Raw genomic sequence first — 22732 nt, forward strand, 5'->3', positions numbered from 1 at the left:
ACAGACCAGACACAGACACAGACCCAGACACAGACCAGACCCAGACACAGACCAGACACAGACACAGACACAGACCAGACACAGACACAGACACAGACCCAGACCAGACACAGACACAGACCAGACACAGATACAGACACAGACCAGACACAGACACAGACACAGACACAGACACAGACCCAGACCAGACACAGACACAGACCAGACACAGACACAGACACAGACCAGACCAGACCCAGACCAGACCCAGACCAGACACAGACACAGACCAGACACAGACCAGACACAGACCCAGACACAGACCCAGACCAGACACAGACACAGACCAGACACAGACACAGACACAGACCCAGACACAGACCCAAACACAGACACAGACACAGACCCAGACACAGACCAGACCCAGACACAGACACAGACACAGACCAGACACAGACACAGACACAGACCAGACACAGACACAGACCACACAGACCAGACCCAGACCCAGACCCAGACCAGACACAGACACAGACACAGACCCAGACCAGACACAGACACAGACCAGACCAGACCCAGACCAGACCAGACACAGACACAGACCCAGACCCAGACCAGACACAGACCCAGACACAGACCCAGACCAGACACAGACACAGACACAGACCCAGACCAGACCCAGACCAGACACAGACACAGACACAGACCCAGACCCAGACACAGACCAGACCCAGACCCAGACACAGACACAGACCCAGACCAGACCCAGACACAGACCCAGACACAGACCAGACACAGACCAGACCCAGACACAGACCAGACACACACAGACACAGACCCAGACCCAGACACAGACACAGACCAGACACAGACACAGACCCAGACCCAGACACAGACCCAGACACAGACCCAGACCAGACCAGACACAGACACAGACCCAGACCCAGACCCAGACCCAGACACAGACCCAGACACAGACCCAGACACAGACCCAGACCCAGACAGACACAGACACAGACACAGACCCAGACCCAGACCCAGACCCAGACCCAGACACAGACCCAGACACCCAGACCCAGACCGACACAGACCCAGACCCAGACAAGTAAGCAGAAAGGCAGAGGAAGAGATTTAGACATATTCAGTTGAAGTCGGAGGTTTACATAGCCAAATACATTTAAACTCAGTTTTTTATAATTCCTGACATTTAATCCGAGTAAAAATCCCCTGTTTTAGGTCAGTTAGGATCACCACTTTATTTTAAGAATGTGAAATGTCAGAATAATAGTAGAGAGAATGATTTATTTCTGCTTTTATTTATGTCATCACATTCCCAGTGGGTCAGAAGTTTACATACACTCAATTAGTATTTGGTAGCATTGCCTTGAAATTGTTTAATTTGGGTCAAATGTTTCGGGTAGCCTTCCACAAGCTTCCCACAATAAGTTGGGTGAATTTTGGCCCATTCCTCCTGACAGAGCTGGCCTCCTTGCTCGCACAAGCTTTTTCAGTTCTGCCCACACATTTTCAATAGGATTGAGGTCAGGGCTTTGTGATGGCCACTCCAATACCTTGACTTTGTTGTCCTTAAGCCATTTTGGAAGTATGCTTGGGGTCATTGTCCATTTGGAAGACCCATTTGTGACCAAGCTTTAACTTCCTGACTGATGTCTTGAGATGTTGCTTCACTATATCCACATAATTGTCCTGCCTCATGATGACATCTAATTTGAAAGGTGCACCAGTCCCTCCTACAGCATAGCACCCCCACAACATGATGCTGCCACCCCCGTGCTTCACTGTTGGGATGGTGTTCTTCAGCAAGCCTCCCCCTTCTTCCTCCAACCATAATGATGGTCATTATGACCAAACAGTTCTATTGTTGTTTCATCAGACCAGAGGACATTTCTCCAAAAAGTACGATCTTTGTCCCCATGTGCAGTTGCAAACCGTAGTCTGGCTTTTTTATGGCGGTTTTGGAGCAGTGCCTTCTTCCTTGCTGAGCGGCCTTTCGGGTTATGTTGATAAAGGACTCGTTTTATAGATACTTTTGTACCTGTTTCTTCCAGCATCTTCACAAGGTTCTGTGCTGTTTGTTCTGGGATTGATTTGCACTTTTCGCACCAAAGTACGTTAATCTTTAGGAGACAGAACGCGTCTCCTTCCTGAGCGGTATGACGGCTGTGTGGTCCCATGGTGTTTATACTTGCGTACTATTGCTTGTACAGATGAACGTGGTACCTTCAGGCGTTTGGAAATTGCTCCCAAGGATGAACCAGAGTTGGTGGAGGTCTACAATCTTTCTGAGGTCTTGGCTGATTTCTTTTGATTTTCCCATGATGTCAAGCAAAGAGGCACTGAGTTTGAAGGTAGGCCTTGAAATACATCCACAGGTACACCTCCAATTGACTCAAAATTATGTAAACCAGCCTATCAAAATCTTCTAAAGCTATGACATCATTTTCTGGAATTTTCCAAGCTGTTTAAAGGCACAGTCAACTTAGTGTACTTCTTCTGACCCACTGGAATTGTTATACAGTGAATTATAAGTGAAATAATCTGTCTGTAAACAACTGTTGTGCCATGTACAAAGGGTATGTCCTAACCGACTTGCCAAAACTATAGAAATTTGTGGAGTGGTTGAAAAACGAGTTTTAATGACTCTGTATGTAAACTTCCAACTTCAACTGTACATGGACTGAATAGAACCCCCCCCCCCCACACACACACCCTTCAAATGCATCGTTTGCACTTCCATAGTCACAGAGCTAAATCTCCCCATTCTGTGTCTCCAGCGTAACCCCATACAAAGCTAGTTAACATAGCTAACACCCCACAGTAAGCTAGTTAACATAGCTAACACCCCACAGTAAGGTAGTTAACATAGCCAACACCCCACAGTGAGGTAGTTAACATAGCTAACACCCCACAGTGAGGTAGTTAACATAGCTAACACCCCACAGTAAGGTAGTTAACATGGCTAACACCCCACAGTAAGGTAGTTAACATGGCTAACACCCCACAGTAAGGTAGTTAACATAGCTAACACCCCACAGTAAGGTAGTTAACATGGCTAACACCCCACAGTAAGGTAGTTAACATAGCTAACACCCCACAGTAAGGTAGTTAACATAGCTAACACCCCACAGTAAGGTAGTTAACATGGCTAACACCCCACAGTAAGGTAGTTAACATAGCTAACACCCCACAGTAAGGTAGTTAACATAGCTAACACCCCACAGTAAGGTAGTTAACATGGCTAACACCCCACAGTAAGGTAGTTAACATAGCTAACACTCCACAGTAAGGTAGTTAACATAGCTAACACTCCACAGTAAGGTAGTTAACATAGCTAACACCCCACAGTAAGGTAGTTAACATAGTTAACACCCCACAGTAAGGTAGTTAACATAGCTAACACTCCACAGTAAGGTAGTTAACATAGCTAACACCCCACAGTAAGGTAGTTAACATAGCTAACACCCCACAGTAAGGTAGTTAACATAGCTAACACCCCACAGTAAGGTAGTTAACATAGCTAACACCCCACAGTAAGGTAGTTAACATAGCTAACACCCCACAGTAAGGTAGTTAACATAGCTAACACCCCACAGTAAGGTAGTTAACATAGCTAACACCCCATACAAAGCTAGTTAACATAGTTAACACCCCACAGTAAGGTAGTTAACATAGTTAACACCCCACAGTAAGGTAGTTAACATAGCTAACACTCCACAGTAAGGTACGGTAAAGGATTGCTGGTGGAGGGGGAAGCTCAGTTCTCAGTCAATGCAGTCAATGCAGTCAATGCAGTCAATGCATGTCCTACTTAAATATTTACTGAGTGAAGTAGCAGGAACCTGATATATGTTAGAAATATTAATAAAAAACGGTTTGCCCAGCTGTCGAAACACTGAACCCGGTTCAACCGGAAATGTATTTTGCCACTATTGAAGTGTGTTTACATTAGATTTTTTATTTGTTTTACTTTCTATTCATCATACAAACCTTCCAGATAGCTAAAGCAGGGGAAAACAAAACACAAAAGTGAACAGGAGAAAACGTGTTTGATAGGGAGCCACCTTTAACTGTAATTTCCTGTAATCAGTAATACCTGAAGCAGAGTTTCTGCTCTGTATTCATTCAACGGTTTGGTTTAGAACACTTGAGATGGGGAGGCTCAACAGAAGGAGAGGAAATGAAGAAGGGGAAGGAGAAGGGGGGGTGGGGACGGGGGGGGGGGGGGCAGGGGGTGGCGAATCTCAATCTAAACGGTGATTCTAATTGACCTCTGTGTTAATGAGTCCTTGTACACAGAATGGCAAGATAACAACCATCTCGAGAAATCTGCCCAAAATCAAGCCTGCACTCTCACCTTCACCCGGCCTCCATGGGACGCATCCCAAATGGCACCCTGTTCTCTGTATAGTGCATTGCTTTTGACCAGCCCTAATGGGCCCTGGTCAAAATGAGTGCAGTGTGCAGGGGACTAGGGTTCTATTTGGGATGTCACCCATTCCTCATCATGGACAGATGAAGGTATTTTATGAGGGTCCCAATTAGCTGTTACGATAGCAGCAGCTACTCTTCCTGGGGTCCACACGGAACATGAAACATGACAGAATATAGAACATTAACAAACAAGAACAGCTCAAAGAACAGAACTACATACATTTCAAATGTCATAGCCTACATATCAGTAGATACACACAACATATCTAGGTCAGGGGTTCTCCAACCTGATGAAACACAACATGTCTCGGTCAGGGGTTCTCCAACCTGATGAAACACAACATGTCTAGGTCAGGGGTTCTCCAACCTGATGAAACACAACATGTCTAGGTCAGGGTTCTCCAACCTGATGAAACACAACATGTCTAGATCAGGGGTTCTCCAACCTGATGAAACACAACATGTCTAGATCAGGGGTTCTCCAACCTGATGAAACACAACATGTCTCGGTCAGGGGTTCTCCAACCTGATGAAACACAACATGTCTAGGTCAGGGTTCTCCAACCTGATGAAACACAACATGTCTAGATCAGGGGTTCTCCAACCTGATGAAACACAACATGTCTCGGTCAGGGGTTCTCCAACCTGATGAAACACAACATGTCTAGATCAGGGTTCTCCAACCTGATGAAACACAACATATCTAGGTCAGGGTTCTCCAACCTTTTCTATCATGAGAACTACTGTTAAATGATGAAACGTGGTGTGTTACTGATAATTTTTTCCTCAGCTTTAAAATAAACACTCTGTGTGTTTTCCCCAGAGTTCTGTTTTCTTGGTTTTATTTGCTCCTGGTTTTGGATTTCTTTCAGTTTTTCACTCTCATAGTTACATGTATTTATAGAGAAACAATGAAATGTAACGTTCTGAGTCAACGTCAATGTTCTGATTCCACGTCAATATTCTGATTCCACGTCAATATTCTGATTCCATCTCAATGTTCTGATTCCATCTCAATGTTCTGATTCCACATCAACATTCTGATTCCACGTCAATATTCTGATTCCATCTCAATGTTCTGATTCCACGTCAATATTCTGATTCCATCTCAATGTTCTGATTCCACGCCAATGTTCTGAGTCCATCTCAATGTTCTGATTCCACGCCAATGTTCTGAGTCCATCTCAATGTTCTGATTCCACGCCAATGTTCTGAGTCCATCTCAATGTTCTGATTCCACGCCAATGTTCTGAGTCCATCTCAATGTTCTGATTCCACGTCAATGTCTACTCCGAGGTGAGTGATTGCTGTCCTGATATCTAGAAGCTCTGTGTCTAATCCAAGGTGAGTGATTGCTGTCCTGATATCTAGAAGCTCTTTGTCTAATCCGAGGTGAGTGATCGCTGTCCTGATATCTAGAAGCTCTTAGTCTAATCCGAGGTGAGTGATCGCTGTCCTGATATCTAGAAGCTCTTAGTCTAATCCGAGGTGAGTGATTGCTGTCCTGATATCTAGAAGCTCTTAGTCTAATCCGAGGTGAGTGATCGCTGTCCTGATATCCAGAAGCTCTGTGTTTAATCCGAGGTGAGTGATTGCTGTCCTGATATCTAGAAGCTCTGTGTCTAATCCGAGGTGAGTGATCGCTGTCCATTTTTCCATCCATCTTCTCTCTCAGACTCCTCTCTCTCTCTCTGTGTAGCCTCAGACTCCTCTCTCTCTCTCTGTAGCCTCATCAGACTCCTCTCTCTCTCTGTAGCCTCATCAGACTCCTCTCTCTCTCTCTCTGTGTAGCCTCATCAGACTCCTCTCTCTCTCTGTGTAGCCTCATCAGACTCCTCTCTCTCTCTCTGTAGCCTCATCAGACTCCTCTCTCTCTCTGTGTAGCCTCATCAGACTCCTCTCTCTCTCTCTCTATAGCCTCATCAGACTCCTCTCTCTCTCTGTAGCCTCATCAGACTCCTCTCTCTCTCTCTCTCTGTAGCCTCATCAGACTCCTCTCTGTCTCTCTCTGTGTAGCCTCATCAGACTCCTCTCTCTCTATGTAGCCTCATCAGACTCCTCTCTCTCTCTCTGTGTAGCCTCATCAGACTCCTCTCTCTCTGTAGCCTCATCAGACTCCTCTCTCTCTCTGTAGCCTCATCAGACTCCTCTCTCTCTCTGTAGCCTCATCAGACTCCTCTCTCTCTCTCTGTAGCCTCATCAGATTCCTCTCTCTCTCTGTAGCCTCATCAGACTCCTCTCTCTCTGTGTAGCCTCAGACTCCTCTCTCTCTGTGTAGCCTCATCAGACTCCTCTCTCTCTCTCTCTGTGTAGCCTCATCAGACTCCTCTCTCTCTCTCTGTGTAGCCTCATCAGACTCCTCTCTCTCTCTCTGTGTAGCCTCATCAGACTCCTCTCTCTCTCTCTGTAGCCTCATCAGACTCCTCTCTCTCTCTCTGTGTAGCCTCATCAGACTCCTCTCTCTCTCTGTAGCCTCATCAGACTCCTCTCTCTCTCTGTAGCCTCATCAGACTCCTCTCTCTCTCTCTGTAGCCTCATCAGACTCCTCTCTCTCTCTCTCTCTGTGTAGCCTCATCAGACTCCTCTCTCTCTCTCTCTGTGTAGCCTCATCAGACTCCTCTCTCTCTCTGTAGCCTCATCAGACTCCTCTCTCTCTCTCTCTGTGTAGCCTCATCAGACTCCTCTCTCTCTCTCTGTAGCCTCATCAGACTCCTCTCTCTCTCTCTCTGTGTAGCCTCATCAGACTCCTCTCTCTCTCTGTAGCCTCATCAGACTCCTCTCTCTCTCTGTGTAGCCTCATCAGACTCCTCTCTCTCTCTCTCTCTGTGTAGCCTCATCAGACTCCTCTCTCTCTCTGTGTAGCCTCATCAGACTCCTCTCTCTCTCTGTGTAGCCTCAGACTCCTCTCTCTCTCTCTCTCTGTAGCCTCATCAGACTCCTCTCTCTCTCTCTGTAGCCTCATCAGACTCCTCTCTCTCTCTGTAGCCTCATCAGACTCCTCTCTCTCTCTGTAGCCTCATCAGACTCCTCTCTCTCTCTGTAGCCTCATCAGACTCCTCTCTCTCTCTGTGTAGCCTCATCAGACTCCTCTCTCTCTCTCTCTGTGTAGCCTCATCAGACTCCTCTCTCTCTCTGTAGCCTCATCAGACTCCTCTCTCTCTCTGTAGCCTCATCAGACTCCTCTCTCTCTCTGTGTAGCCTCATCAGACTCCTCTCTCTCTCTCTGTGTAGCCTCATCAGACTCCTCTCTCTCTCTGTAGCCTCATCAGACTCCTCTCTCTCTCTGTAGCCTCATCAGACTCCTCTCTCTCTCTCTGTAGCCTCATCATCCTCATCATAGATATAGTGTTCCTGGCATGTTGCTATGGTCTGTGTCCTACCTTATTCCCTTTCTAATGCACTACCCACGGCCAGGGTCCGAGCTGGGCTCTGGTTAGCTGTCAGGAGGCTGGTTAAACCCTGAGCTGGGCTGTGGTTAGCTCTCAGAGACAAATCATGATCAGGGAGAGACTAAATAAGTGATAATGTTAGAAATGAAGTGGTCTATATATATAACGGGTTTCTCTCTCCTCCAGTGATAGACACACACACACACACACACACACACACACACACACACACACACACACACACACACACACACACTGCTACCGGTGGATGTGGAGAAGAAAACATCTATCTCAACTATCAACAATCCACCCTATCCCCCATCAACTCTGTGTGTGTGTGTGTGTGTATATCGCTGGAGGAGAGAGAAACCCGTGCGTGCGTGCGTGTGTGTGTGTATATCGCTGGAGGAGAGAGAAACCCGTGCGTGCGTGTGCGTGTGTGTGTGTGTGCGTGCGTGCGTGCGTGCGTGCGTGTGTGTATATCGCTGGAGGTGTGTGGAGTTAAGGAAAGAGGTCATTATGGAGTCATCTATTAGATCTCTATGTTCTCATTAATGGATGGAGTCATTTGTTCTGGATCCCTGAACACCTCGTTGGTTCCACAGCTGTATAACTACAATGCAGAAGGGCTATAAGAGATTACACATGATAGACATTTGGAGAAGCATATTTTTTGGGGTTCCTGTTCCATTCACAGTGCGAGCAATATTAGCATGGTACATCAGAAGAGATGTGTTAGTGTTGGAGAAGCGACATCCGGGTGGGTATTTCATTCCATATCTCAACGGAGAAAACTTTCAGCTCGCTGCTAAAAAAAAACTAGACGACCACATGATTTCTTTCATTCCGGTTGCAACAGACTAACAGAACAGGGAGTAACTTTACCTCTCGTCCAAATCAATAAAGATAAATAAAGTTATCAGGGCTTGAGATTTACAGTTCTGCATCTGTTTGTTACAAGACTCAATGTCACAATCGTTTTAAAGTGGATTCAATTTGCTGAAAGAAATCGCAAATCAATGACCAGAATCATAACTTCCCAGCTTCCATGTGGTTTGTCGTCGCCCCTCAGAGCTGCCCTCAAGGCAACAGTCCTTACTCCTACTAGTGATCACATGACTGGTATCCCAATATCACAGGCTCACCCTGGGAGGGCTGGAGTCATAGTGTTACGCACGCACACACACACACACACACACACACACACACACACACACACACACACACACACACACACACACACACACACACACACACAATGATATTGAATCAAACATTAACCAGGTCCGGCAGCTCCCCCCAAAAACTGATCCTGAACCAATGACCCAGTCAATTTCTAACAAAAACAAAACAGTCTCTCCCCCTTTTGTCTACCTCCCTCCCTCCTTCCCCCCCCTCCTACCTCCTACCCCCCCTCCCTCCTACCCCCCACCCCTCCTACCTCCAATACCTCCGCTATCAACAACACTGAGGACAAATAGACAGTATTTTGAATAGTTATTCAGTCAGATGTCTCTCTGATGAGGTGTCAAAGAAACAAAAAGCACAATGTGTGCAATCAAAATGGCACCCGGTTCCCTTTATAGGGTCCCTCATAGGCTCTGGTCAAAAGTAGTGCACTATATATAGGGAATAGGGTACCTATAGGTCTCTAGTCAAAAGAAGTGCACTACATAGGGAATAGGGTCCCCATAGGGCTCTGGTCAAAAGTAGTGCACTATATATAGGGAATAGGGTCCCTCATAGGCTCTGGTCAAAAGTAGTGCACTATATAGGGAATCGGGTACCTATAGGTCTCTGGTCAAAAGTAGTGCACTACATAGGGAATAGAGTCCCCATAGGGCTCTGGTCAAAAGTAGTGCACTATATAGGGAATAGGGTGCCATTTGGGACCCAGATCATTTCTGATACTCCCTGGGTGGCTGCTATTGTGCAGTAGCAAGTTTTGTTCAGATGAAAGAGAGAGAAACATAGTATATATGGCAGTATAACTATTACAACAATGTGTAATATATATGGCAGTCTAACTCTGTTATAACAATGTGTAATATATATGGCAGTATAACTCTGTTACAACAATGTGTAATATATATGGCAGTATAACTCTGTTACAACAATGTGTAATATATATGGCAGTCTAACTCTGTTATAACAATGTGTAATATATATGGCAGTATAACTCTGTTACAACAATGTGTAATATATATGGCAGTATAACTATTACAACAATGTGTAATATATATGGCAGTATAACTATTACAACAATGTGTAATATATATGGCAGTATAACTCTGTTCCAACAATTTGTAATATATATGGCAGTATAACTCTGTTACAACAATGTGTAATATATATGGCAGTATAACTATTACAACAATGTGTAATATATATGGCAGTATAACTATTACAACAATGTGTAATATATATGGCAGTATAACTCTGTTATAACAATGTGTAATATATATGGCAGTATAACTATTACAACAATGTGTAATATATATGGCAGTATAACTCTGTTATAACGATGTGTAATATATATGGCAGTATAACTCGGTTACAACAATGTGTAATATATATGGCAGTATAACTATTACAACAATGTGTAATATATATGGCAGTATAACTCTGTTACAACAATGTGTAATATATATGGCAGTATAACTCTGTTACAACAATGTGTAATATATATGGCAGTATAACTCTGTTACAACAATGTGTAATATATATGGCAGTATAACTCTGTTACAACAATGTGTAATATATATGGCAGTATAACTATTACAACATTGTGTAATATATATGGCAGTATAACTCTGTTATAACAATGTGTAATATATATGGCAGTATAACTCTGTTATAACAATGTGTAATATATATGGCAGTATTACTCTGTTATAACAATGTGTAATATATATGGCAGTATAACTCTGTTATAACGATGTTAATGAAATAGCACAGCTACATCAACAACATGTTGTAACTGATACCATGTCAGTACTAGGTAAAGACTGTAGATCTGGGACTGGTGAGTTGTGGTTGTGTTGACCATATGGGGTTGATGATTACAGTGTGGAGTGCTGCCAACACTCGGACTTAATCTGCACTGAAACTAAACTCAGAACACTCTGTTGTTCAATCAGCTGGAGATTAAAAGGGAATTTCAAGACTTCTGTTCCCACGGGGATGAAATGAAATCTCGACCAAACACTTGAATCTGAATGTCAGTGTAGAAAGTAGGAAGTAGGAAGTAGGAAGTAGGACGCACTGGTAAAAGTGCTGTACCGCAGCTATAATTTAACACATGACTCACAGCCTTGGTAACGAGCTATAGAGGCTACAGTACATTTCTATATATTTCCATTCCAACCTAAAGTGTACAACTATCTGATGTATGCCCACAGTGGTGACAAACCAATCCTAATACACTCAGAACATCATCATCATCATCAGGATTGTGTAATCTGACACCACAGTGACCAGACACCCATTCGATGTGAATGCAGCCATATGATTACCTCTCTGTGGTATGAATCCCACATTATTATCCCATGTCTATATCAGCCAGCAGGCCAGCCAGGCCAGGACTATCTGTGGGTGAAGGGACAAGGCAGTGTCCTCCTCCTGGTCGGATCAGATGCAATGTCACCCAGGAGAACTCCGGTCCAAATGGCTCCCTTTTCATTTTGTAGTGCACTATTTCTGACCAGGGCCCATAGGGATCTGGTCAAAAGTAGTGCACTATATAGGGAATAGGGTGCCATTTGGGATGCAACTAATCTCTCTATACAGTATCTCTGACGAGCAGCCATCTCAATCTATCAGCTCAGCCTTTCCTGTGTGTGTGTGTGTGTGTGTGTGTGTGTGTGTGTGTGTGTGTGTGTGTGTGTGTGTGTGTGTGTGTGTGTGTGTGTGTGTGTGTGTGTGTGTGTGTGTCTGTTTTATTATCGTTGTGGGTACCAGAAGTCCTCACAAGGATAGTAAAACAAGTACAATTAAATGATGACAATAACCATGGCTATTTCCATGACAATAATAGTTACCAAAAATGTCATCGTCACACCCCTAGTGTGTGTTCACGGTCTCTCTGGCTCACTGTCTCACTGTCTCTGGCTCACTGTCTCTCTGTCTCTGTCTCACTGTCTCTCTGTCTCTGTCTCACTGTCTCTGGCTCACTGTCTCTCTGTCTCTGGCTCCTCACTGTCTCTCTGTCTCTGGCTCCTCACTGTCTCTCTGTCTCTGGCTCACTGTCTCACTGTCTCTGGCTCACTGTCTCTCTGTCTCTGTCTCACTGTCTCTCTGTCTCTGGCTCACTGTCTCTCTGTCTCTCTGGCTCACTGTCTCTGGCTCACTGTCTCTGGCTCACTGTCTCTGGCTCACTGTCTCTATGTCTCTGTCTCACTGTCTCTCTGCCTCTTTCTCACTGTCTCTCTGCCTCTTGCTCACTGTCTCTCTGCCTCTTGCTCACTGTCTTTCTGCCTCTTGCTCACTGTCTCTGTCTCTCTGGCTCACTGTATCACTGTCTCACTGTCTCTCTGCCCCTGTCTCTGGCTCACTGTCTCCAGCTCACTGGCTCACTGTCTCTCGAGCTCACTGTCTCTCTGGCTTACTGTCTCTCTGATTCAATGTCTCTCTGGCTAACTGTCTCTGGCTCACTGGCTCACTGCAATGAGGACAGACATCTCTGAACCTATACACCACTGTCCCTCTGCCATACCAGGCGGTGATGCAACCGGTCAGGATGCTCTCGATGGTGCAGCTGTAGAACTTTTTGAGGATCTGGGGACCCATGCCAAATCTTCTATTTTTCTCTCTCTCTCTCACTGTCTGCCAGTCCACTTGTTAGGCTAGCTGGGGCGTCATCACTCTCATGAGACCAGAGAACTTTTATGAATTTTCCCTTCAGTCCTTGCTGTTCTGCCACCCCCGCAAAACTGTAATATTCCCAGTAAGCAAAATGACGTCTAGAAGACGTATTTTCCAGTACGCTGAAAAGGCATCTTTTCCGGATTTTGAAAAATAGGTATTTTCTGGAAGTTGAAATTCATCCCTCCCTCCTCTCTGGACCTCTGGTGTTCTGGCCTCCAGAGTGTCAGCCCAGCACAGACCCGTTATCAGGCCTCTCTGTCCTCTGGTGTTCTGGCCTCCAGAGTGTCAGCCCAGCACAGACCCGTTATCAGGCCTCTCTGGACCTCTGGTGTTCTGGCCTCCAGAGTGTCAGCCCAGCACAGACCCGTTATCAGGCCTCTCTGGACCTCTGGTGTTCTGGCCTCCAGAGTGTCAGCCCAGCACAGACCCGTTATCAGGCCTCTCTGGACCTCTGGTGTTCTGGCCTCCAGAGTGTCAGCCCAGCACAGACCCGTTATCAGGCCTCTCTGTCCTCTGGTGTTCTGGCCTCCAGAGTGTCAGCCCAGCACAGACCCGTTATCAGGCCTCTCTGTCCTCTGCTATTACCCAGCGTTCTAATAGCTGGGTAATATGTGACTGCCACGACCTCTGACCCCTGAAGGGTTTTTACTGCAGGCCCAGACAAAGACCTGCTCCGAGGCAGCTTTAACTAGCTCCAGTATGTGTGTGTGTGTGAGTGTGTGTGTGTGTGTGGGTAATGTGTGATAGAGGCCTGCCCAAAGCAGTTTTAACTAGCCCCAGTGTGTGTGTGTGTGTGTGTGTGTGTGTGTGTGTGTGTGTGTGTGTGTGTGTGTGTGTGTGTGTGTGTGTGTGTGTGTGTGTGTGTGTGTGTGTGTGTGTCTGTGTCTGTGTCTGTGTGTGTGTGTCTGTGTGTGTGTGTCTGTGTGTGTGTGTCTGTGTGTGTGTGTCTGCCCAGAGCAGTTTTAACTAGCTCCAGTGTGTGTGTGTGTGATAGAGGCCTGCCCAGAGCAGTTTTAACTAGCTCCAGTGTGTGTGTGTGTGTGTGTGTGTGTGTGTGTGTGTGTGTGTGTGTGTGTGTGTGTGTGTGTGTGTGTGTGTGTGTGTGTGTGTCTGTGTGTGTGTGTCTGTGTGTGTGTGTGTGTGAGCCTGCCCAGAGCAGTTTTAACTAGCTCCGAGCCTGGGGTCTCAAATCAATTGCTTTGGAGATGTTAGGACAGGATGTTACACCTCTCTCTCGTCCCTCTCTCATCCCTCTCTCATCCCTCGCAGATAATCATCCTTCCTTCCTGTCTGTCTTCACAGACACACAACAACAAGTCCTGAGCCCATGTCATTGCTGAGCAGTGTGAAATCAAAGTGCCTGGGTCCTATGTGATATGTTGTAGAGATGTACACCGAGACCTGCTCTCTGTTGATACTATACATCTCAGTTTGAACGGAGGAAAGCACCGTCAGCAACTCCCCATCAACCTTAGCTGATGATCATATTTGACGGACAGTTGAGAAGCATATCTACCGGCCGTGATGGAAAATAATCAAGCGCACCTTTAGAGCCCCTCCCCCCCATTGAAGAGTTTTGATTATGATTTAGGTCCTTCTGATGTGGTTTCTATCAGGTTGAGTCATCAGCCAATAGTACCGGTCCAACTCACTGTTGGGATCTAGTGGTAGAGTCATCAGCCAATAGTACCACTCCAACTCACTGTTCGGGTTCTAGTGGTTGAGTCATCAGCCAATAGTACCAGTCCAACTACCTGTTGGGATCTAGTGGTTGAGTCATCAGCCAACAGTACCAGTCCAACTCACTGTTGGGATCTAGTGGTGGAGTCATCAGCCAATAGTACCAGTCCAACTCATTGGGATCTAGTGGTAGAGTCATCAGCCAATAGTACCAGTCCAACGCACTGTTGGGATCTAGTGGTGGAGTCATCAGCCAATAGTACCAGTCCAACTCATTGGGATCTAGTGGTAGAGTCATCAGCCAATAGTACCAGTCCAACTCACTGTTGGGATCTAGTGGTGGAGTCATCAGCCAATAGTACCAGTCCAACTCACTGTTGGGATCTTATGGTGGAGTCATCAGCCAATAGTACTGGTCCAACTTGCTTTTGGAATCTAGTGGTTGAGTCATCAGCCAATAGTACCGGTCCAACTCACTGTTGGGATCTTATGGTTGAGTCATCAGCCAATAGTACCAGTCCAACTCACTGTTGGTATCTAGTGGTTGAGTCATCAGCCAATAGTACCGGTCCAACTCACTGTTGGGATCTAGTGGTTGAGTCATCAGCCAATAGTACCAGTCCAACTCACTGTTGGGATCTAGTGGTTGAGTCATCAGCCAATAGTACCGGTCCAACTTGCTTTTGGAATCTAGTGGTTGAGTCATCAGCCAATAGTACCAGTCCAACTCACTGTTGGGATCTTATGGTGGAGTCATCAGCCAATAGTACCGGTCCAACTTGCTTTTGGAATCTAGTGGTTGAGTCATCAGCCAATAGTACCGGTCCAACTCACTGTTGGGATCTTATGGTTGAGTCATCAGCCAATAGTACCAGTCCAACTCACTGTTGGTATCTAGTGGTTGAGTCATCAGCCAATAGTACCGGTCCAACTCACTGTTGGGATCTAGTGGTTGAGTCATCAGCCAATAGTACCAGTCCAACTCACTGTTCGGGTTCTAGTGGTTGAGTCATCAGCCAATAGTACCAGTCCAACTACCTGTTGGGATCTAGTGGTAGAGTCATCAGCCAACAGTACCAGTCCAACTCACTGTTGGGATCTAGTGGTGGAGTCATCAGCCAATAGTACCAGTCCAACTCATTGGGATCTAGTGGTAGAGTCATCAGCCAATAGTACCAGTCCAACTCACTGTTGGGATCTAGTGGTGGAGTCATCAGCCAATAGTACCAGTCCAACTCATTGGGATCTAGTGGTAGAGTCATCAGCCAATAGTACCAGTCCAACTCACTGTTGGGATCTAGTGGTGGAGTCATCAGCCAATAGTACCAGTCCAACTCACTGTTGGGATCTTATGGTGGAGTCATCAGCCAATAGTACTGGTCCAACTTGCTTTTGGAATCTAGTGGTTGAGTCATCAGCCAATAGTACCGGTCCAACTCACTGTTGGGATCTTATGGTTGAGTCATCAGCCAATAGTACCAGTCCAACTCACTGTTGGTATCTAGTGGTTGAGTCATCAGCCAATAGTACCGGTCCAACTCACTGTTGGGATCTAGTGGTTGAGTCATCAGCCAATAGTACCAGTCCAACTCACTGTTGGGATCTAGTGGTTGAGTCATCAGCCAATAGTACCGGTCCAACTTGCTTTTGGAATCTAGTGGTTGAGTCATCAGCCAATAGTACCAGTCCAACTCACTGTTGGGATCTTATGGTGGAGTCATCAGCCAATAGTACCAGTCCAACTTGCTTTTGGAATCTAGTGGTTGAGTCATCAGCCAATAGTACCGGTCCAACTCACTGTTGGGATCTTATGGTTGAGTCATCAGCCAATAGTACCAGTCCAACTCACTGTTGGTATCTAGTGGTTGAGTCATCAGCCAATAGTACCGGTCCAACTCACTGTTGGGATCTAGTGGTTGAGTCATCAGCCAATAGTACCAGTCCAACTCACTGTTGGGATCTAGTGGTTGAGTCATCAGCCAATAGTACCGGTCCAACTTGCTTTTGGAATCTAGTGGTTGAGTCATCAGCCAATAGTACCAGTCCAACTCACTGTTGGGATCTTATGGTGGAGTCATCAGCCAATAGTACCAGTCCAACTCACTGTTGGGATCTAGTGGTTGAGTCATTAGCCAATAGTACCAGTCCAACTCACTGTTGGGATCTAGTGGTTGAGTCATCAGCCAATAGTACCGGTCCAACTTACTGTTGGGATCTAGTGGTTGAGTCATCAGCCAATAGTACCAGTCCAACTCACTGTTGGGATCTAGTGGTTGAGTCATCAGCCAATAGTACCAGTCCAACTCACTGTTGGGATCTTATGGTTGAGTCATCAGCCAATAGTACCAGTCCAACTCACTGTTGGTATCTAGTGGTTGAGTCATCAGCCAATAGTACCAGTCCAACTCACTGTTGGGATCGAGTGTTGGAGTCGTCAGCCAATAGTACCAGTCCAACTCACTGTTGGGATCTAGTGGTTGAGTCATCAGCCAATAGTACCAGTCCAACTCACTGTTGGGATCTAGTGGTGGATTCATCAGCCAATAGTACCAGTCCAACTCACTGTTGGTATCTAGTGGTTGAGTCATCAGCCAATAGTACCAGTCCAACTCACTGTTGGGATCTAGTGGTTGAGTCATCAGCCAATAGTACCAGTCCAACTCACTGTTGGGATCTAGTGGTTGAGTCATCAGCCAATAGTACCAGTCCAACTCACTGTTGGGATCTAGTGGTTGAGTCATCAGCCAATAGTACCAGTCCAACTCACTGTTGGGATCTAGTGGTTGAGTCATCAGCCAATAGTACCAGTCCAACTCACTGTTGGGATCTAGTGGTTGAGTCATCAGCCAATAGTACCAGTCCAACTACCTGTTGGGATCTAGTGGTTGAGTCATCAGCCAATAGTACCGGTCCAACTTACTGTTAGGATCTAGTGGTTGAGTCATCAGCCAATAGTACCGGTCCAACTCACTGTTGGGATCTAGTGGTTGAGTCATCAGCCAATAGTACCAGTCCAACTCACTGTTGGGATCTTATGGTTGAGTCATCAGCCAATAGTACCAGTCCAACTCACTGTTGGGATCTTATGGTGGAGTCATCAGCCAATAGTACTGGTCCAACTTGCTTTTGGAATCTAGTGGTTGAGTCATCAGCCAATAGTACCAGTCCAACTCACTGTTGGGATCTAGTGGTTGAGTCATCAGCCAATAGTACCAGTCCAACTCACTGTTGGGATCTAGTGGTGGATTCATCAGCCAATAGTACCAGTCCAACTCACTGTTGGTATCTAGTGGTTGAGTCATCAGCCAATAGTACCAGTCCAACTCACTGTTGGTATCTAGTGGTTGAGTCATCAGCCAATAGTACCAGTCCAACTCACTGTTGGGATCTAGTGGTTGAGTCATCAGCCAATAGTACCAGTCCAACTCACTGTTGGGATCTAGTGGTTGAGTCATCAGCCAATAGTACCAGTCCAACTCACTGTTGGGATCTAGTGGTTGAGTCATCAGCCAATAGTACCAGTCCAACTCACTGTTGGGATCTAGTGGTTGAGTCATCAGCCAATAGTACCAGTCCAACTACCTGTTGGGATCTAGTGGTTGAGTCATCAGCCAATAGTACCGGTCCAACTTACTGTTGGGATCTAGTGGTTGAGTCATCAGCCAATAGTACCGGTCCAACTCACTGTTGGGATCTAGTGGTTGAGTCATCAGCCAATAGTACCAGTCCAACTCACTGTTGGGATCTTATGGTTGAGTCATCAGCCAATAGTACCAGTCCAACTCACTGTTGGGATCTTATGGTGGAGTCATCAGCCAATAGTACTGGTCCAACTTGCTTTTGGAATCTAGTGGTTGAGTCATCAGCCAATAGTACCAGTCCAACTCACTGTTGGGATCTAGTGGTTGAGTCATCAGCCAATAGTACCAGTCCAACTCACTGTTGGGATCTAGTGGTGGATTCATCAGCCAATAGTACCAGTCCAACTCACTGTTGGTATCTAGTGGTTGAGTCATCAGCCAATAGTACCGGTCCAACTCACTGTTGGGATCTAGTGGTTGAGTCATCAGCCAATAGTACCAGTCCAACTCACTGTTGGGATCTAGTGGTTGAGTCATCAGCCAATAGTACCGGTCCAACTTGCTTTTGGAATCTAGTGGTTGAGTCATCAGCCAATAGTACCAGTCCAACTCACTGTTGGGATCTTATGGTGGAGTCATCAGCCAATAGTACCGGTCCAACTTGCTTTTGGAATCTAGTGGTTGAGTCATCAGCCAATAGTACCGGTCCAACTCACTGTTGGGATCTTATGGTTGAGTCATCAGCCAATAGTACCAGTCCAACTCACTGTTGGTATCTAGTGGTTGAGTCATCAGCCAATAGTACCGGTCAACTCACTGTTGGGATCTAGTGGTTGAGTCATCAGCCAATAGTACCAGTCCAACTCACTGTTGGGATCTAGTGGTTGAGTCATCAGCCAATAGTACCGGTCCAACTTGCTTTTGGAATCTAGTGGTTGAGTCATCAGCCAATAGTACCAGTCCAACTCACTGTTGGGATCTTATGGTGGAGTCATCAGCCAATAGTACCAGTCCAACTCACTGTTGGGATCTAGTGGTTGAGTCATTAGCCAATAGTACCAGTCCAACTCACTGTTGGGATCTAGTGGTTGAGTCATCAGCCAATAGTACCGGTCCAACTTACTGTTGGGATCTAGTGGTTGAGTCATCAGCCAATAGTACCAGTCCAACTCACTGTTGGGATCTAGTGGTTGAGTCATCAGCCAATAGTACCAGTCCAACTCACTGTTGGGATCTTATGGTTGAGTCATCAGCCAATAGTACCAGTCCAACTCACTGTTGGTATCTAGTGGTTGAGTCATCAGCCAATAGTACCAGTCCAACTCACTGTTGGGATCGAGTGTTGGAGTCGTCAGCCAATAGTACCAGTCCAACTCACTGTTGGGATCTAGTGGTTGAGTCATCAGCCAATAGTACCAGTCCAACTCACTGTTGGGATCTAGTGGTGGATTCATCAGCCAATAGTACCAGTCCAACTCACTGTTGGTATCTAGTGGTTGAGTCATCAGCCAATAGTACCAGTCCAACTCACTGTTGGGATCTAGTGGTTGAGTCATCAGCCAATAGTACCAGTCCAACTCACTGTTGGGATCTAGTGGTTGAGTCATCAGCCAATAGTACCAGTCCAACTCACTGTTGGGATCTAGTGGTTGAGTCATCAGCCAATAGTACCAGTCCAACTCACTGTTGGGATCTAGTGGTTGAGTCATCAGCCAATAGTACCAGTCCAACTCACTGTTGGGATCTAGTGGTTGAGTCATCAGCCAATAGTACCAGTCCAACTACCTGTTGGGATCTAGTGGTTGAGTCATCAGCCAATAGTACCGGTCCAACTTACTGTTAGGATCTAGTGGTTGAGTCATCAGCCAATAGTACCGGTCCAACTCACTGTTGGGATCTAGTGGTTGAGTCATCAGCCAATAGTACCAGTCCAACTCACTGTTGGGATCTTATGGTTGAGTCATCAGCCAATAGTACCAGTCAACTCACTGTTGGGATCTTATGGTGGAGTCATCAGCCAATAGTACTGGTCCAACTTGCTTTTGGAATCTAGTGGTTGAGTCATCAGCCAATAGTACCAGTCCAACTCACTGTTGGGATCTAGTGGTTGAGTCATCAGCCAATAGTACCAGTCCAACTCACTGTTGGGATCTAGTGGTGGATTCATCAGCCAATAGTACCAGTCCAACTCACTGTTGGTATCTAGTGGTTGAGTCATCAGCCAATAGTACCAGTCCAACTCACTGTTGGGATCTAGTGGTTGAGTCATCAGCCAATAGTACCAGTCCAACTCACTGTTGGGATCTAGTGGTTGAGTCATCAGCCAATAGTACCAGTCCAACTCACTGTTGGGATCTAGTGGTTGAGTCATCAGCCAATAGTACCAGTCCAACTCACTGTTGGGATCTTATGGTTGAGTCATCAGCCAATAGTACCAGTCCAACTCACTGTTGGTATCTAGTGGTTGAGTCATCAGCCAATAGTACCAGTCCAACTCACTGTTGGGATCGAGTGTTGGAGTCGTCAGCCAATAGTACCAGTCCAACTCACTGTTGGGATCTAGTGGTTGAGTCATCAGCCAATAGTACCAGTCCAACTCACTGTTGGGATCTAGTGGTGGATTCATCAGCCAATAGTACCAGTCCAACTCACTGTTGGTATCTAGTGGTTGAGTCATCAGCCAATAGTACCAGTCCAACTCACTGTTGGGATCTAGTGGTTGAGTCATCAGCCAATAGTACCAGTCCAACTCACTGTTGGGATCTAGTGGTTGAGTCATCAGCCAATAGTACCAGTCCAACTCACTGTTGGGATCTAGTGGTTGAGTCATCAGCCAATAGTACCAGTCCAACTCACTGTTGGGATCTAGTGGTTGAGTCATCAGCCAATAGTACCAGTCCAACTCACTGTTGGGATCTAGTGGTTGAGTCATCAGCCAATAGTACCAGTCCAACTCACTGTTGGGATCTAGTGGTTGAGTCATCAGCCAATAGTACCAGTCCAACTCACTGTTGGGATCTAGTGGTTGAGTCATCAGCCAATAGTACCAGTCCAACTACCTGTTGGGATCTAGTGGTTGAGTCATCAGCCAATAGTACCGGTCCAACTTACTGTTGGGATCTAGTGGTTGAGTCATCAGCCAATAGTACCGGTCCAACTCACTGTTGGGATCTTATGGTTGAGTCATCAGCCAATAGTACCGGTCCAACTTACTGTTGGGATCTAGTGGTTGAGTCATCAGCCAATAGTACCGGTCCAACTCACTGTTGGGATCTTATGGTGGAGTCATCAGCCAATAGTACTGGTCCAACTTGCTTTTGGAATCTAGTGGTTGAGTCATCAGCCAATAGTACCAGTCCAACTCACTGTTGGGATCTAGTGGTTGAGTCATCAGCCAATAGTACCAGTCCAACTCACTGTTGGGATCTAGTGGTGGATTCATCAGCCAATAGTACCAGTCCAACTCACTGTTGGGATCTAGTGGTGGATTCATCAGCCAATAGGCAGGACAGAACAGAACATCTGGACCAGAAGCCAGTTCCTCTGCTGATGTTAAACTCTTCCCCTCTAATCAAGGACTGATTTTGACCTGAGACACCCAGTTGTCCTGACCTCCAGAATCAGGTTGTAACACCCCTGGTCTAGAACTTTACTGAGCTGTAAGGCCTTTCTGAAAACAACTCAACATTTAACATAGTGATGGATACAGAGGGTTATTCCTCCAACGATAATACCACAGATGTTCAAACGACACCCCAAATCACTTGCCCCCTTACTGAGTAGTGACCTCAAACCACAAGCCCACATTCCATTCGTACCCTATAATAACATGGACCCTACCAAGGCATCAACCTCTCTATATATACGACATGGTTTGAGTAACAGCAGAAATGTCAGAGGAGTGACTTTCAATACTTTCAAAACAATCATTATAATAACACATAATCACCAGTATAAGTTGAAGAGTCTGCCTGCCACATCGAAATTGTTGTGTGTCTTTTTGGCTAGATTGCGACCCTGATCCCTCCCCGTCCATCCAGCCAACCTGCATATTATGCTAAACAGATCAGAGTTAAATAGAACACTGCCAACATTCTAGAACCCATAAAGACCAAAGCAAAGGCATTCCGTCCTATTCTCACATTTAATGGAAAAGAAGGTCAAATATTTCACAGTGATAAAAAGGAGTATTTTGTCCGCCAACCGAACAACCAGACAGATATTCAAAGCCAGCTTGTGGAGGGAGAGGGGAGAGGAGGGGGAGAGGGGGAGAGGGGAAGGGAGAGAGGAGAGAGAGAGAGAGAGAGAGAGAGGGAGAAGAGGAGAGAGAGAGAGAGAGAGAGAGAGAGAGAGAGAGGGAGAAGGACACAGAGAGAGAGAGAGAGAGAGAGAGAGAGAGAGAGAGGACAGAGAGAGAGAGAGAGAGAGAGAGAGAGAGAGAGAGAGGAGAAGGACACAGAGAGAGAGAGAGAGAGAGAGAGAGAGAGAGAGAGAGAGAGAGAGAGAGAGAGAGACTGCATTATATTTAGTCATTTACCCACTGTCTTGCAGTGACATTAACAGTCTAGTGACAGCCAGCCAAACCAGGCAACCAGCCAGACCACCAGCCATCTAGCTAAACAGCCAGCCAGCCAGTCAGTCTTACCTCCAGATATCTCGTTGATCTCCTCAGTCCCTCCCGGTGTCATCAAGTCTCAGAGGCAATGTGCTCTCCCCTCTGCTCTCTCCCCTCCAGGTCTTCAGCTGAGGCACAGAGAATAGAGAAATACATGAAAACCCTCATTC

General features: G+C 46.1%; 1 protein-coding gene across 1 annotated transcript in view; it reads right to left on the minus strand.

The window, feature by feature from the left end:
- LOC135533806 (collagen alpha-1(XIV) chain-like) overlaps positions 1-22635 on the minus strand; it is a gene marked incomplete at its 3' end in the record, with an annotated part of 54882 nt that extends 32247 nt beyond the window's left edge. Inside the window, exon 1 of the mRNA XM_064961031.1 lies at positions 22593-22635. Coding sequence (XP_064817103.1) covers positions 22593-22635 — 43 coding nt within the window. The remainder of the gene's footprint in view (positions 1-22592) is intronic.
- Positions 22636-22732: the final 97 nt, after the last annotated feature.

The sequence above is a fragment of the Oncorhynchus masou genome, unplaced genomic scaffold, assembly GCF_036934945.1.
Source record: "Oncorhynchus masou masou isolate Uvic2021 unplaced genomic scaffold, UVic_Omas_1.1 unplaced_scaffold_2673, whole genome shotgun sequence".
NCBI classification, from domain to species: Eukaryota; Metazoa; Chordata; class Actinopteri; order Salmoniformes; family Salmonidae; genus Oncorhynchus; species Oncorhynchus masou.